Raw genomic sequence first — 16,259 nt, 5'->3', positions numbered from 1 at the left:
CTGGAAATTCTGAAAGACCTAGAGTCAAATTTCCATTCACTGCACCATTGTATATAGGCTTTTAATATTCTGTGATAAATGCGAGCTGAGGAAGGTTTCCTTGCTCTGAGCATTGTTTGAATTACCCGTTGTGAGAATCCTCGACTTCAGAATAGAGTTCTCAAGAGCCACGCCGTCAAAGACAGTCGATCCAGATGTCTGTGATAACAAGGCCCTCGATTCAGTAGATCTTGACATTGAGGGAGTAGGAATGGAGCATCCATCAACATCCTCTGCAGATCTGTGTACCAATGTCTTCTGGGCCATGCCGGAGCTATTAATATCACAGCACTCTTTCCTTGTTTTACCTTTCTCACCACCCTGGGTAACGGCGATGGGAGGAAACACATATGCCAGATGAAAGTCCCATCTCACCGACAGGGCATCCACAGAGATAGCTTTGGGATCATTTGTTCTTGATCCGTATGCAGGAACCTTGTTGTTCTGCGATGCCCTGGGGTTGTCTGGCTGGGTGGCTCTGGGGTGTCCTGCCCCCCGGGCCTGAACCCCCTATAGTTAGTGTTAGGGACTTACCCAATGAGAGGCTACCTTGATGCGGTGGGTAAGCTCATAGCCCTGGCCAGGAATATGCTAAGTACCTCTGGTTACTACAGGTTGAGCTAGTGTGAGATTGTGCACCTGCTACCTTTTCCCTCTGTACACTTTACTAAGTCTCAAGCAGAGTAGCACCTCACTACCTAATTAAGGTGTGCAAATTAGGGCCCTTTTCCCTCTGTAACTGATGTATTCATAAATGTTTTTAAGGTAGGAGACCCCTTCACCCTAATTTAGCACCCTGCCCCACCCACCCCTCTGATTTTAAATAGTCCAACACTCTAGCCTTTACATTTGGAATGAGCACACTGAGGTAAGACTCCTACATTTTGTTTAATATGGCAGTCCATAATGGGGGGAATTCTCTGGGGTGCGGGGCTCCCTGTGCCTGCCTTGGCTGGGTATCCCTGGGGCATCGCAATTTAACACTATTTCATCACTCCATGGCCCTTATAGTTTGTTTTATATATATGTAACACCTTCACATAATTTTCTTTTACTCCTCACATTATTCACACATGCAGCAACAGCTGCTCCTACCTCTTTAACCCTATATTTTTTTATCACTCCTGCGATGCCCTGGGGTTGTCTGGCTGGGTGGCTCTGGGGTGTCCTGCCCCCCGGACCTGAACCCCTACAGTTAGTGTTAGGGACTTACCCAATGAGAGGCTACCTTGATGCAGTGGGTAAGCTCATAGCCCTGGCCAGGAATATGCTAAGTGCTTCTGGTTACTACAGGTTGAGCTAGTGTGAGATTGTGCACCTGCTACCTTTTCCCTCTGTTCTGAGGCGACGCCATGAGATCTAGCTCTGGCAACCCCCATCTGTCGACCAGGGTCTGGAAGACTTCTGGGTGTAGAGCCCATTCGTTTGCATGAATGGTGTGCCGACTGAGAAAATCCGCTTCCCAGTTTAGGACTCCTGGAACAAACAAACACTGCGGACAAGGCTGGAAGATGAAGTTCTGCCCACTTTAATGTGTGACTTATCTCTTTCATTGCTTTCTGGTTGCGAGTTCCGCCCTGATGGTTGAGTTACGCTACTGCTGTCGCATTGTCCAAGCAGATCTGAACTGGTTTTCCCCGAAAGATTTCCTTTGCCTGATTCAGTGCCATGTATATGGCTCGGAGTTCCAAAATATTTATTATCAGGCAACTTTCCTCCTTGGTCCACTGGCCCTGGAAGCAATTCCTTCCTGACACTGCTCCCCAGCCCTGAAGGCTGGCATCAGTTGTCAGAATTTCCCAATCTGATATCCAAAAGGGTCTCCCTTTGTCCAGGCTAATGACTTCCTTACTTCCAAAAGTAAGGACCGTAGTCTGCGTTTTTATTGTCTGATGAAAACCATTCCATTTGGTAAGGATCAGATGTTGCAGAGGCCTTGAATGGAATTGAGCATACTCTACCATGTCGAATGTTGACACCATCAATCCCATCACACGCATTGCTCCATGAATGGATACCTTTTTCGACTGTGTAGCAGCTCCAGAATCCTTAACTGAAATTTGGATATTTTGTTCAGAGGTAAAGTTTCTATCTGCAGGCTCGAATACAATACAGCCCCCAAGTGAGTCATCCTTTGTGACGGGCCCAGAGACGATTTTGACTCCTTTATGAGCCAACCGTGTTTCTGCAGACATTATTGTCTGTTGCAGATGACACAGAAGCAATTCCTGAGACTGTGCCAGGATTAAAAGATTGTTGAGGTATGGAAAAATACTTATCCCCTGCTGGTGGATATAAGCTGCCATTACCACCATAATCTTGGTAAATACTCTGGGGGCTGTGGCAAATCCGAATGGCGGAGCCTGGAACTGAAAATGCTGTTGGAGGATAGCGAACCTGAGATAGCGCTGATGGGCCCGCACCATCAGGCTGATGGCTTATCTGGTGTTTTAGAAGCCGATCCTCTGGTAGCCCAATGCTTTTTAGTCTTACTAGACCTGTTGTATTGGGACTGTTTGCCATCACCTTTTCCTTTTTCTTGAGACCAAAAGGGCCGAAAAGCTGGAATTTCAGGCTTGAATTACCTGGTAACATCTGCTGGACTTGCTAGTACATCCGACACAGACGCCTGCTGAAACAGCACTGTACTCTTGGGTAAGCGTTGTCGCGACCCGGCGGGGAGTTGTTGGAGCGACTCTTTCTAAGGTACGTATAAGACGCTGTTTAGAAAGATCACTCAGAATAAAATAGTAAGACTATAAAAATAAAATAAATAAGCTTATGGCTGCTAAAAACCAGCAGCCCTCTGACAATGGTCCGGCTCCTGCCGCACCAATCAAAAAACTGAATTGCCTGAGCCAGGAGGCGAGGATATATGGACGGGCCCGTTGCATGGTGGGAGGCCGAAAAGCTTTGACTGTTTGGGATATGATGGATCGACAGCGGCTTTACACCAATCTATCCTGTGGATGCCCTGTAGACCCTGCAGGTGTAATACACAGGTCTCTGAGCAACTGCACAATTCCCATAACAGCAGAGGCAGTAATACATAATAAAATATACTCGGCATTCCTGGTAGGCTAAAAGCTGCAGTGGAGGTAGCAAAGCTAAGACTTGCACCAGTTAAAAAGCATAACTCGCAGGGTTCAAAAGAATACATGAAGTTCACTTTTTTCTTCCTGGCAGCAACCAGGCTGTATCACAGGTGCAAAACAGTGCAGGGGAGACCAGCAGCTCTAGGCTCTGCACCCACCCCCCTCCCATCCATTCTCACTGTTAAGTGCTACTGTACCTCCTTCCTGCGTGTGGACAGCAATTAGTATGCCCAGTAGGCTGCTCCCCGGCGAACTTTTCCCCTCCACTAGCGACAGCTCCATGTAGTCGCACACAGGCCTATATATATATATATATATATATATATATATATATATATATATATATATATATATATATATATATAAATAAAACAAAAAGTTACAAAAGAAAGCTAAAATAATATATATATATATATATATAGATAGATATATATATAGATATATAGATATATATAGATATATAAATAAATAAAAGGAGGGCTGTCCTCTAAACTGTGCCCTATCTCCTGAGGCATCTTAAAGAAAACTGGCATTATGGGGTTGAAGGGTCAAAGCTTAAATATTGAAGTTGGTTACTTTAGGTGCCAGCTCCAGCCCCAACCTACAATCCCATGGTCCAGTGTCCCACCAGCATTGTTGACAGATAAATTATTTACACCTTTTGAAATAATTTGAAATAATAACGCAGAGAATTTCCATTTAAAAGCTGCTGATGGCATGCATGTCTTATCATACTTTGCCCACTAGGTAGCACTGTTGCACTAGTATTTATGAAGTCTGGATTTTAATTAGAAAATGCTACTTGTTACTGTATGTGCATTTTTCCAGGCTGACTTTTAAACTTGTTGCCAAACTGGACTGTAATACTACAGTACACACACGAATATCGGTTTACCTTTGCTTTGCACACAATGGCCTTAAAGCTGGATATGTTCTCAGCAGCAAAAAGGGAGTATGGAGAGTCTCGTACATGGAATGCAGCAATGACAACATGTCTGAGGAGCAAATCTCCTGTGAAACAGGACTGCATCTTTCCCAGACTCTCTGAACATAGATTAAGATCTTACTACAGTTTCTTTGGAGGTTGATGACCTGAGAAAATGTATATTTGTTCCCCACTTATTATTAAAGTGCTGTGTGTTCTTACTATTATATAGTATATAATGTCTAGAGCATTTTGGAGAAGCAGACTGCATATCACAGCTGCTGTGACTTTTACATACTCAGGCCAGTAACAATTTGGTTTAGTTTGTAATCATTGTAGCAGAAACTTGGAAACTGTAGGTAGCATCCAGACGTCATGCGATTCCCATATGCCACCCTACCAATTTATGCTTAGAGTGACACATGCCACCTCCAATACAAGAACCAAGTGTATGTGTTCATGTAAGATTTACATCATTTATTTCAACTGAGCTCAAAAAATGTCCCCATAGTACTACAGAAAACATATACTGCATTCTAAATCATCACTCTGAGGGGGGAGATGTACTAAGACTTGTAGAGTGAAAGTGTGGGGAGAGATAACATACCAGCCAATCAGCTCCTACCTTTCATGTTACAGGCTGGGTTTGGTTAGGAGCTGATTGGTTGGCAATTTATCTTTCACCACTTTCTCTCCTACAAGATGAAGGGGTCTATTTATTAAGCCTTGGATGGAGATAAAGTAGCAGCCAATCGGCTCCTAACTACCATGTCACAGACTGTGTATGAAAAATGACAGGTAGGAGCCGAATAGCTGGTACTTTATCTCCATGCAAGGCTTAGTAAATAGACTCCTAAGTGCATCTGCCCCATAATATTTTATATTGTTATAAAGAGATTGGACTACTATATTCCTCGTTCCAGGTAACCCTTTCAGTGTGTGGAGGAAAACGAATATCCCAAAGGAAAGCTTTGTAACAAGCAGGCTAAAATCTGCTATAGTGTATGAGCAGTACCAGTGTAGCCATTCAGCACACTATCAATGTCCGTGTTTAATAGAAGGATACCAGAAACCAAAGGGACTCTCCTCTTCTTCTCAGGTCGGAATGGATCCCATTTTTTGCGGTTTCGTTTGGATCTCAATTCTTCATCCCACCATTCTAAATGAAGAAAATAAATAGTATCAGTATAAATAAAATAAATAGTATTTATATCAGTATAAATAGTAAAGCTGCTCACAGGAAGACACGTATGGCCAAATGGCTGACATTGTATTTAGAAAATATTTATTTTAGAATATGAACAAAATTAAATTGCAACGCAGCTTGTACAAATTGTATTACCCCAAAACAGTGTTTAATGTCCTGAGTCCATTGTTAGAAATGCCTGTACACAAACAGCGCCCTACCACCCACAAGTGAAAATCCAGTTAAACCAAAAGCAGACTGGTCAAACAACGTAATGTGGCAGGGATTGAGTACCCCTTTGCAAAAATGTAATCATGACCAGCATATATACACAAGTACACTTAAGAGTATTGTACATAACACATACAGTACATGCAGGTAGGTTTATTATCACAGCCTACCAACATGTAGTATTGTATCAAGAAGTAAACAGTTTATTTTTATATATATATATATATATCTCTATCAGGCGCACTCATACCAGAGGAGATATCAATGCTCTGACGATCCTCCTCCAGTCTTTGGATCCGCTCCAGGAGTTCACACTGCATATTGTCAAACAGAAGGACCTTCTCACTCTGCAAAGGGGAGACATTAGTGACACTCTGCAGCCAGACCTACAAGGGCATACAGCAGAGATTCTCCGGGAAGACCAGCTGCTGGCAAATATGCAACTTTCAAGGCTTTCTAAAAACACAAGCAATGTAATAATTCACTGTATGGTTAGTAATAACTTTTTATAAAAGCCCTTTTTTCCTTCATTTGAAAGTAGAATTTTCTAAAGTGGGAGGATTAAGTGTACCACACACATTCAAGTGGGTGCGGCTGCCATACCAGCATATTCCTTCCCCGTGTTATGTTCCTGTGCAATGTTGTGTGGGATTTAGAAACACATCTAGTTTACACTTCACTCACAATTTTGCCTCCTAAGGAAAGGTAAGGCATGTATTTCAAGTCACGAAAGTTAAACATTCTTTAGACCCTAGAAACTGAGACAATTAGCCTAGATTTCCCATGACTTAAAAGGTGAGTGGAGACAACAGTGGGTCACATTGTCAATTTCTGTTAATATATGTAAGCTAATGCTAAATGTTAGCATCACATCTCTCATAGCCCACACACTCTAACCCAGAGGTAATGACGCAGCGTCCCCCAGATGGATGAAAGAGGAATACTGTATATTGTGTACCCAGTTAAAGTCATCCTTCATCTCTTGCATGTCCCCATTTGTGAAGTGGGCATAGAATAGCAGGAAGGAGCAACTAGTGCACTAATGCGGAATCTGGTGTTAAACAATCCAAATTAAGTGACATTTATACATCCTACTTCTGTCTAACGAAAATGAAACAATTGAAAACAAAAACAGATAACAGAGATGTAGGCAACGCCAATCAGAATGGAGTACTCTACAGAGGAAAGAAGGAGAATGCCAGAACATAAGAATGAGTGCCACTTGCCTCTAAATGTTGCTTAGCACCCTGCAGCTCACAATCGTAACGGTTTTTTATAACATCCAGGCAAAATCCCTTATAAATACCTGTAAGGAACAGTTGAAGATTTCACTTCGACAAACAAGATAATGTATACATTTCAGAAATAAAAATAAACATTGTACTGTGTGTGTGTGTGTTCTCAAATGCGGTCTTCAACGCACCCAAAGTTTTAGGTATATACCATGCTTAACCAAAGGTGACTTAGGGGTATATTCAATTAAAGTTGGATCCATTCCGACATGCATTTGTCGGAATGGATCTGACAAGCCCTATTCAAGGAGAGGCCAAATCCAACTGTCGTATTTGGCCGTTCCCCGTATACTGTCTGTGCTGCTGCTGTCAGCAGCTCCCCTTGTGCGAGATCACAGGGAGACGCACTCAGCAGTGTAGCACAGTGCCGGCCAGGGAGCGCTGCCGGGAGAGAGGAGCCTAGCCAGGGGGACGCCCGTCAAAGGTACCTGCCTGCCCTGCTGCTCCTATAGCCCGCTGCCCCGCTCCACCGTCTCATTTCCTCAATCCAACTTTTTTTAAAGTCGGATTGAAATTGTTGGAAATTGGACCAAAAACGGTCGGATTTGGCCCGGTTTCCGACAGAAGCACGCAGATCACGGCTATGCCGCCGATCCACATGCTTTCCGACAAGTCAAATTTCCCAACTTCTTGGAAAACTGAGGGGGAGGGGTGGGGGGAGATTGAATAGACAAAGGGCGATCGGGCACCGGTCAAATTGATACATTAATAGTTTGTGAAAACCAAATTCGGACAATTAAACCCTCAGAGATTGGGAAGAAAAAAAAAATAAGAATTTACTTACCGATAATTCTATTTCTCGGAGTCCGTAGTGGATGCTGGGGTTCCTGAAAGGACCATGGGGAATAGCGGCTCCGCAGGAGACAGGGCACAAAAAGTAAAGCTTTAGGATCAGGTGGTGTGCACTGGCTCCTCCCCCCATGACCCCCCTCCAAGCCTCAGTTAGGATACTGTGCCCGGACGAGCGTACACAATAAGGAAGGATTTTGAATCCCGGGTAAGACTCATACCAGCCACACCAATCACACTGTACAACCTGTGATCTGAACCCAGTTAACAGTATAACAGCGGAGCCTCTGAAAAGATGGCTCACAACAATAATAACCCGATTTTTGTAACTATGTACAAGTAATGCAGATAATCCGCACTTGGGATGGGCGCCCAGCATCCACTACGGACTCCGAGAAATAGAATTATCGGTAAGTAAATTCTTATTTTCTCTATCGTCCTAGTGGATGCTGGGGTTCCTGAAAGGACCATGGGGATTATACCAAAGCTCCCAAACGGGCGGGAGAGTGCGGATGACTCTGCAGCACCGAATGAGAGAACTCCAGGTCCTCCTTAGCCAGGGTATCAAATTTGTAGGATTTTACAAACGTGTTTGCCCCTGACTAAATAGCCGCTCGGCAAAGTTGTAAAGCCGAGACCCCTCGGGCAGCCGCCCAAGATGAGCCCACCTTCCTTGTGGAATGGGCATTTACATATTTTGGCTGTGGCAGGCCTGCCACAGAATGTGCAAGCTGAATTGTATTACACATCCAACTAGCAATAGTCTGCTTAGAAGCAAGAGCACCCAGTTTGTTGGGTGCATACAGGATAACAGCAAGTCAGTTTTCCTGACTCCAGCCGTCCTGGAACCTATACTTTCAGGGCCCTGACAACATCCAGCAACTTGGAGTCCTCCAAGTCCCTAGTAGGCGCAAGGCACCACAATAAGCTGGTTCAGGTGAAACACTGACACCACCTTAGGGAGAGAACTGGGGACGAGTCCGCAGCTCTGCCCTGTCCGAATGGACAAACAGATATGGGCTTTTTTGAGAAAAAACCCACCAATTTGACACTCGCCTGGCCAAGGCCAGGGCCAAGAGCATGGTCACTTTTCATGTGAGATGCTTCAAATCCACAGATTTGACTGGTTTTAAACCAATGTGATTTGAGGAATCCCAGAACTACGTTAAGATCCCACAGTGCCACTGGAGGCACAAAAGGGGGTTGTATATGCAATACTCCCTTGACAAACTTCTGGACTTCAGGAACTGAAGCCAATTCTTTCTGGAAGAAAATCGACAGGGCCGAAATTTGAACCTTAATGGGCCCCAATTTGAGGCCCATAGACACTCCTGTTTGCAGGAAATGCAGGAATCGACCGAGTTGAAATTTCTTCGTGGGGCCTTCCTGGCCTCACACCACGCAACATATTTTCGCCACATGTGGTGATAATGTTGTGCGGTCACCTCCTTCCTGGCTTTGACCAGGGTAGGAATGACCTCTTCCGGAATGCCTTTTTCCCTTAGGATCCGGCGTTCCACCGCCATGCCGTCAAACGCAGCTGCGGTAAGTCTTGGAACAGACATGGTACTTGCTGAAGCAAGTCCCTTCTTAGCGGCAGAGGCCATAAGTCCTCTGTGAGCATCTCTTGAAGTTCCGGGTACCAAGTCCTTCTTGGCCAATCCGGAGCCATGAGTATAGTTCTTACTCCTCTACGTCTTCTAATTCTCAGTACCTTAGGTATGAGAAGCAGAGGAGGGAACACATACACCGACTGGTACACCCACGGTGTTACCAGAACGTCCACAGCTATTGCCTGAGGGTCTCTTGACCTGGCGCAATACCTGTCCCGTTTTTTGTTCAGACGGGACGCCATCATGTCCACCTTTGGTATTTCCCAACGGTTCACAATCATGTGGAAAAACTTCCCGATGAAGTTTCCACTCTCCCGGGTGGAGGTCGTGCCTGCTGAGGAAGTCTGCTTCCCAGTTTCCACTCCCGGAATGAAACACTGCTGACAGTGCTATCACATGATTTTCCGCCCAGCGAAAAGTCCTTGCAGTTTTTGCCATTGCCCTCCTGCTTCTTGTGCCGCCCTGTCTGTTTACGTGGGCGACTGCCGTGATGTTTTTCCCACTGGATCAATACCGGCTGACCTTGAAGCAGAGGTCTTGCTAAGCTTAGAGCATTATAAATTTACCCTTAGCTCCAGTATATTTATGTGGAGAAAAGTCTCCAGACTTGATCACACTCCCTGGAAATTTTTTCCTTGTGCGACTGCTCCCCAGCCTCTCGGGCTGGCCTCCGTGGTCACCAGCATCCAATCCTGAATGCCGAATCTGCGGCCCTCTAGAAGATGAGCACTCTGTAACCACCACAGGAGAGACACCCTTGTTCTTGGATATAGGGTTATCCGCTGATGCATCTGAAGATGCGATCCGGACCATTTGTCCAGCAGATCCCACTGAAAAGTTCTTGCGTGAAATCTGCCGAATGGAATTGCTTCGTAGGAAGCCACCATTTTTACCAGGACCCTTGTGCAATGATGCACTGACACTTTTCCTGGTTTTAGGAGGTTCTTGACTAGCTCGGATAACTCCCTGGCTTTCTCTTCCGGGAGAAACACCTTTTTCTGGACTGTGTCCAGAATCATCCCTAGGCACAGCAGACGTGTCGTCAGGATCAGCTGCGATTTTGGAATATTTAGAATCCATCCGTGCTGTTGTAGCAGTATCCGAGATAGTGCTACTCCGACCTCCAACTGTTCCCTGGACTTTGCCCTTATCAGGAGATCGTCCAAGTAAGGGGTAATTAAGACGCCTTTTCTTCGAAGAAGAATCATCATTTCGGCCATTACCTTGGTAAAGACCCGGGGTGCCGTGGACAATCCAAACGGCAGCGTCTGAAACTGACAGTGACAGTTCTATACCACGAACCTGAGGTACCCTTAGTGAGAAGGGCAAATTTGGGACATGGAGGTAAGCATCCCTGATGTCCCGGGACACTATATAGTCCCCTTCTTCCTGGTTCGTTATCACTGCTCTGAGTGACTCCATCTTGATTTGAACCTTTGTAAGTGTTCAAATTTTTTTAGATTTAGAATAGGTCTCACCTAGCCTTCTGGCTTCAGTACCACAATATAGTGTGGAATAATACCCCTTTCCTTGTTGTAGGAGGGGTAATTTGATTATCACCTGCTGGGAATACAGCTTGTGAATTTTTTTCCATACTGCCTCCTTGTCGGAGGGATACCTTGGTAAAGCAGACTTCAGGAGCCTGCAAGGGGGAAACGTTTCGACATTCCAATCTGTACCCCTGGGATACTACTTGTAGGATCCAGGGGTCCTGTACGGTCCCAGCGTCATGCTGAGAGCTTGGCAGAAGCGGTGGAAGGCTTCTGTTCCTGGGAATGGGCTGCCTGCTGCAGTCTTCTTCCCTTTCCTCTATCCCTGGGCAAATATGACTCTTATAGGGACGAAAGGACTGAGGCTGAAAAGACGGTGTCTTTTTCTGCAGAGATGTGACTTAGGGTAAAAACTGTGGATTTTCCAGCAGTTGCCGTGGCCACCAGGTCCGATGGACCGACCCCAAATAACTCCTCTTCCTTTATACGGCAATACACCTTTGTGCCGTTTGGAATCTGCATCACCTGACCACTGTCGTGTCCATAAACATCTTCTGGCAGATATGGACATCGCACTTACTCTTGATGCCAGAGTGCAAATATCCCTCTGTGCATCTCGCATATATAGAAATGCATCCTTTAAATGCTCTATAGTCAATAAAATACTGTCCCTGTCAAGGGTATCAATATTTTTAGTCAGGGAATCCGACCAAGCCACCCCAGCTCTGCACATCCAGGCTGAGGCGATCGCTGGTCGCAGTATAACACCAGTATGTGTGTATATACTTTTATATGATATTTTCCAGCCTCCTGTCAGCTGGCTCCTTGAGGACGGCCCTATCTATAGACGGTACCGCCACTTGTTTTGATAAGCGTGTGAGCGCCTTATCCACCCTAAGGGGTGTTTCCCAACGCGCCCTAACTTCTGGCGGGAAAGGGTATACCGCCAATAATTTTCTATCGGGGGGAACCCACGCATCATCACACACTTCATTTAATTTATCCGATTCAGGAAAAACTACAGGTAGTTTTTTCACATCCCACATAATACCCTCTTTTGTGGTACTTGTAGTATCAGAAATATGTAACACCTCCTTCATTGCCCTTAACGTGTGGCCCTAATAAGGAATACGTTTGTTTATTCACCGTCGACACTGGATTCAGTGTCCGTGTCTGTGTCTGTGTCGACCGACTAAGGTAAACGGGCGTTTTAAAACCCCTGACGGTGTTTTTGAGACGTCTGGACCGGTACTAATTGTTTGTCGGCCGTCTCATGTCGTCAACCGACCTTGCAGCGTGTTGACATTATCACGTAATTCCCTAAATAAGCCATCCATTCCGGTGTCGACTCCCTAGAGAGTGACATCACCATTACAGGCAATTGCTCCGCCTCCTCACCAACATCGTCCTCATACATGTCGACACACACGTACCGACACACAGCACACACACAGGGAATGCTCTGATAGAGGACAGGACCCACTAGCCCTTTGGAGAGACAGAGGGAGAGTTTGCCAGCACACACCAAAAAACGCTATAATTATATAGGGACAACCTTATATAAGTGTTTTCCCTTATAGCATCTTTTTATATATTTCTAACGCCAAATTAGTGCCCCCCCTCTCTGTTTTAACCCTGTTTCTGTAGTGCAGTGCAGGGGAGAGCCTGGGAGCCTTCCCTCCAGCCTTTCTGTGAGGGAAAATGGCGCTGTGTGCTGAGGAGATAGGCCCCGCCCCTTTTTCGGCGGGCTCGTCTCCTGCTCTTCAACGGATTCTGGCAGGGGTTAAATATCTCCATATAGCCCCCGGAGGCTATATGTGAGGTATTTTTTGCCAAAAAATAGGTTTACATTGCCTCCCAGGGCGCCCCCCTCCCAGCGCCCTGCACCCTCAGTGACTGCCGTGTGAAGTGTGCTGAGAGCAATGGCGCACAGCTGCAGTGCTGTGCGCTACCTTAAGAAGACTGAGGAGTCTTCTGCCGCCGATTCTGGACCTTCTTCTCTTTTCAGCATCTGCAAGGGGGCCGGCGGCGAGGCTCCGGTGACCATCCAGGCTGTACCTGTGATCGTCCCTCTGGAGCTAATGTCCAGTAGCCAAAGAAGCCAATCCATCCTGCACGCAGGTGAGTTCACTTCTTCTCCCCTAAGTCCCTCGTTGCAGTGATCCTGTTGCCAGCAGGACTCACTGTAAAATAAAAAACCTAAGCTAAACTTTTCTAAGCAGCTCTTTAGGAGAGCCACCTAGATTGCACCCTTCTCGGCCGGGCACAAAAATCTAACTGAGGCTTGGAGGGGGGTCATGGGGGGAGGAGCCAGTGCACACCACCTGATCCTAAAGCTTTACTTTTTGTGCCCTGTCTCCTGCGGAGCCGCTATTCCCCATGGTCCTTTCAGGAACCCCAGCATCCACTAGGACGATAGAGAATCTATCATTTTTTATTTTTTTTATTATTAACTCTGTCCTAGTTGGTGGTGCGCCCAGAGCCGGGAAGTACATGTACTATCAAAGGGAGAGAAAGAAGGCTCTTGTGTGGGCGCACTCTTTAGAAATGGAGGAAAAATCCTATGATATATGAGAGGAAATGTTTAAAACATAATTTTTAATGTTAAAGTTTAAAACGTAATTACCCATAGAAATGATCCATGTGAAATAAATATATTATTAACGAAAAATGTAAAATGTTCTGGTCTATTTTTTCACAATAGGTGATTGGAAAGGTTGTAGACAGTTAATTGTTTTACCCCCATTTCCCCTGACCAGTACAGAATATCTGTATTAATGGGACCGAAGAGTGGTCATGAAAATATTGATAAGTACGTCCCAATAGGGCTACTTAGAATTAGGGATTAATGGTCACCAACATTCGAAGCCTGACTTGATGACAGATATTACAATTATTGATAGAAACTGGGCGTAAAACTACAGTAGAGAAAAATCGTAAGAGCGAGAATTAGTGGTGATACTGCTGCTGGCGTCACAACTTACATAGAAAGGAAAATAATTCCTGCTCTACAACACCAGGTATTCGCAGGAAGTCTCCTCTCCTGGTACTAACCCGGCCCAACGCTGTTTGGCTTCCAAGATCGGACGAGATCGGGCATTGACAGCGTGGTATGATAGTAGAGAATTTATATAATCAGTACACCAATGAGAGTGCACCTATATAAGAAATTAGAAAAAGAATGGAAATATTTCTGAAAGCGAAAGAAGAGGTAAATGAGTAAAGTAAAAAGAAATATGTGGATCTGCTTTCTACGTTAGGCACGGCTCAACAAATCCCACATCTGTGGTATTGTGCTCCGTGGATCGTAGATGAGAGTCCACGAAAAAACAGTAGAGCACAAACAAGAAGCACAGAATCGCTAATTTTTGTTCAGTTGTGTAATGAGAGAATAGAAAAATAGAATACTGCGTTAAACGTCAGGTAAATTATGAAATATATGTATCTGTGTCACCATTAATAAAATTATGCTCCTGACAATAAGTGCTATTTTTAGCACAAGAATAGAGCAAAAAAAATCAGTTCTCAAAAATTATATATATTGCATATTATCCATGCTGAGCCAACAATACAATCATAGTATTTTAGCATCACTTTCTGGAATCCCATTAAAGATTATAGTATCAGGAGCAGTATAACGGTGTACGAGTTATATATAATTTATTTTTATTTTTTTCATGACTCGTACACCGTTATACTGCTCCTGATACTATCATCTTTAATGGGATTCCAGAAACGGATTCTAAAATACTATGATTGTATTGTTGGCTCAGCATGGATAATATGCAATAAATATAATTTTTGAGAACTGATTTTTTTGCTCTATTCTTGTGCTAAAAATAGCACTTATTGTCAGGAGCATAATTTTATTAATGGTGACACAGATACATATATGTCATAACTTACCTGACGTTTAACGCAGTATTCTATTTTTCTATTCTCTCATTACACAATTGAACAAAAATTCAGCGATTCGGTGCTTCTTGTTTGTGCTCTACTGTTATTTCGTGGACTCTCATCTACGATCCACGGAGCACAATACCACAGATGTGGGATTTGTTGAGCCGTGCCTAACGTAGAAAGCAGATCCACATATTTCTTTTTACTTTACTCATTTACCTCTTTCTTTCGCTTTCAGAAATATTTCCATTCTTTTTCTAATTTCTTAAATAGATGCACTTTCATTGGTGTACTGATCATATAAATTCTCTACTATCATACCACGCTGCCAATGCCCGATCTTGGAAGCCAAACAGCGTTGGGCCGGGTTAGTACCAGGAGAGGAGACTTCCTGCGAATACCTGGTGTTGTAGAGCAGGAATTATATTCCTTTCTATGTGAGCTGTGAAGCTAACAGCAGTATCACCACTAATTCTCGCTCTTACGATTTTTCTCTACTGTAGTTTTACGCCCAGTTTCTATCAATAATTGTGATATCTGTCATCAAGTCAGGCTTCGAATGTTGGTGACCATTAATCCCTAATTTTAAGTAGCCCTATTGGGACGTACTTCTCAATATTTTCATGACCACTCTTCGGTCCCATTAATACAGATATTCTGTACTGGTCAGGGGAAATGGGGGTAAGATAATTAAGTGTCTACAACCTTTCCAATCACCTATTGTGAAAAAATAGACCAGAACATTTAAACATTTTTGTTCATAATATCTTTATTTCACATGGATCATTTCTATGGGTAATTACGTTTTAAACTTTAACATTAAAAATTATGTTTTAAACATTTCCTCTCATATCATAGGATTTTTCCTCCATTTCTAAAGAGTGCGCACACACAAGAGCCTTCTTTCTCTCCCTTTGATAGTAGTGGGGGGATTGAATAGGTCGGAACCCATTCCGATTTTAAAAAGTCAAAAACTGGCGTCTTTCCGACAAGATGGCAGTTTCGACTAATGGAATATACCCCTTAATTAGAACCTCAGTGATTGAGTAAACCATCTCTGCTGAGCCATGGATATACCGTTGGGGTGCCTTGAGGACTGCATTTGAGAACCCATGCATTATACATTACATTTGTAACAGACTAAGGCTGGGTACATATTAGAACGACAGGGATCGCAGCTAATGGGATGACTGATGTAACAATACACTGGTCGCTCGTACACACAGAACGATATAGCACGTGACATATTGTTCATTAACCGCATCCAGCTGCATGCTGTCATCCAACCTAATGTGCAGAACAACAGATGGGACGTCGCCGATGTCGGCCAGCAGGAGTGCGCAATTATTAGACGAGGTATACTCCAATATACAGGATCGGATGACATATCGTCTGATTAGGGCAGGTTCTACACCTTGTGGCGCCCAGTGTGAAAGTTTCCACTGCAACCCCCCCCCAATCCCCCTCCCCCCACGGCAAAACAGTTAGTGCGCGCCCGAGGCGCGTCAAAAATAAAGCGTGGCTTCATAGGGGAGGGGTGTGGCCACAGTTATGCCTCCAGATTTGCCCCTAGTTGTGCCTCCAGTAGATTTGCCCCTGTAGCTGTGCCCCGTTGCTTTGCCCCCAGTAGTAGTGTCCCGTCGCTGTGCCCCTAGTACTTGTGCCCTCTGCTGCTGTGACCCCTGTTGCTGTGCCCCCG

At 44.6% G+C, this 16,259-nt stretch overlaps 1 protein-coding gene and 2 pseudogenes across 6 annotated transcripts in view; 1 reads left to right on the top strand and 2 right to left on the bottom strand.

Moving 5' to 3' along the window:
• Positions 1 to 16,259, bottom strand: part of BRMS1 (BRMS1 transcriptional repressor and anoikis regulator) — a 139,545-nt gene that overhangs the window by 36,264 nt on the left and 87,022 nt on the right. For all 6 annotated transcript variants that reach the window (XM_063945107.1, XM_063945108.1, XM_063945111.1 and 3 more), the window contains exons 5-7: positions 6,703 to 6,782; positions 5,727 to 5,823; positions 5,126 to 5,218 (exon numbers count right to left, since the gene is read on the bottom strand). In XM_063945107.1, the coding sequence (XP_063801177.1) occupies positions 5,126 to 5,218; positions 5,727 to 5,823; positions 6,703 to 6,782 (270 nt within the window). The remainder of the gene's footprint in view (positions 1 to 5,125; positions 5,219 to 5,726; positions 5,824 to 6,702; positions 6,783 to 16,259) is intronic.
• On the bottom strand, positions 13,666 to 13,784 carry LOC134971370 (5S ribosomal RNA; annotated as a pseudogene).
• Positions 14,868 to 14,976, top strand: LOC134971522 (5S ribosomal RNA; annotated as a pseudogene).

Source organism: Pseudophryne corroboree, chromosome 11 (genome assembly GCF_028390025.1).
Source record: "Pseudophryne corroboree isolate aPseCor3 chromosome 11, aPseCor3.hap2, whole genome shotgun sequence".
Classification (NCBI taxonomy): domain Eukaryota; kingdom Metazoa; phylum Chordata; class Amphibia; order Anura; family Myobatrachidae; genus Pseudophryne; species Pseudophryne corroboree.
Note: the sequence above shows the minus strand (reverse complement) of the source record. Positions and strands in the feature narration are given on the sequence as shown.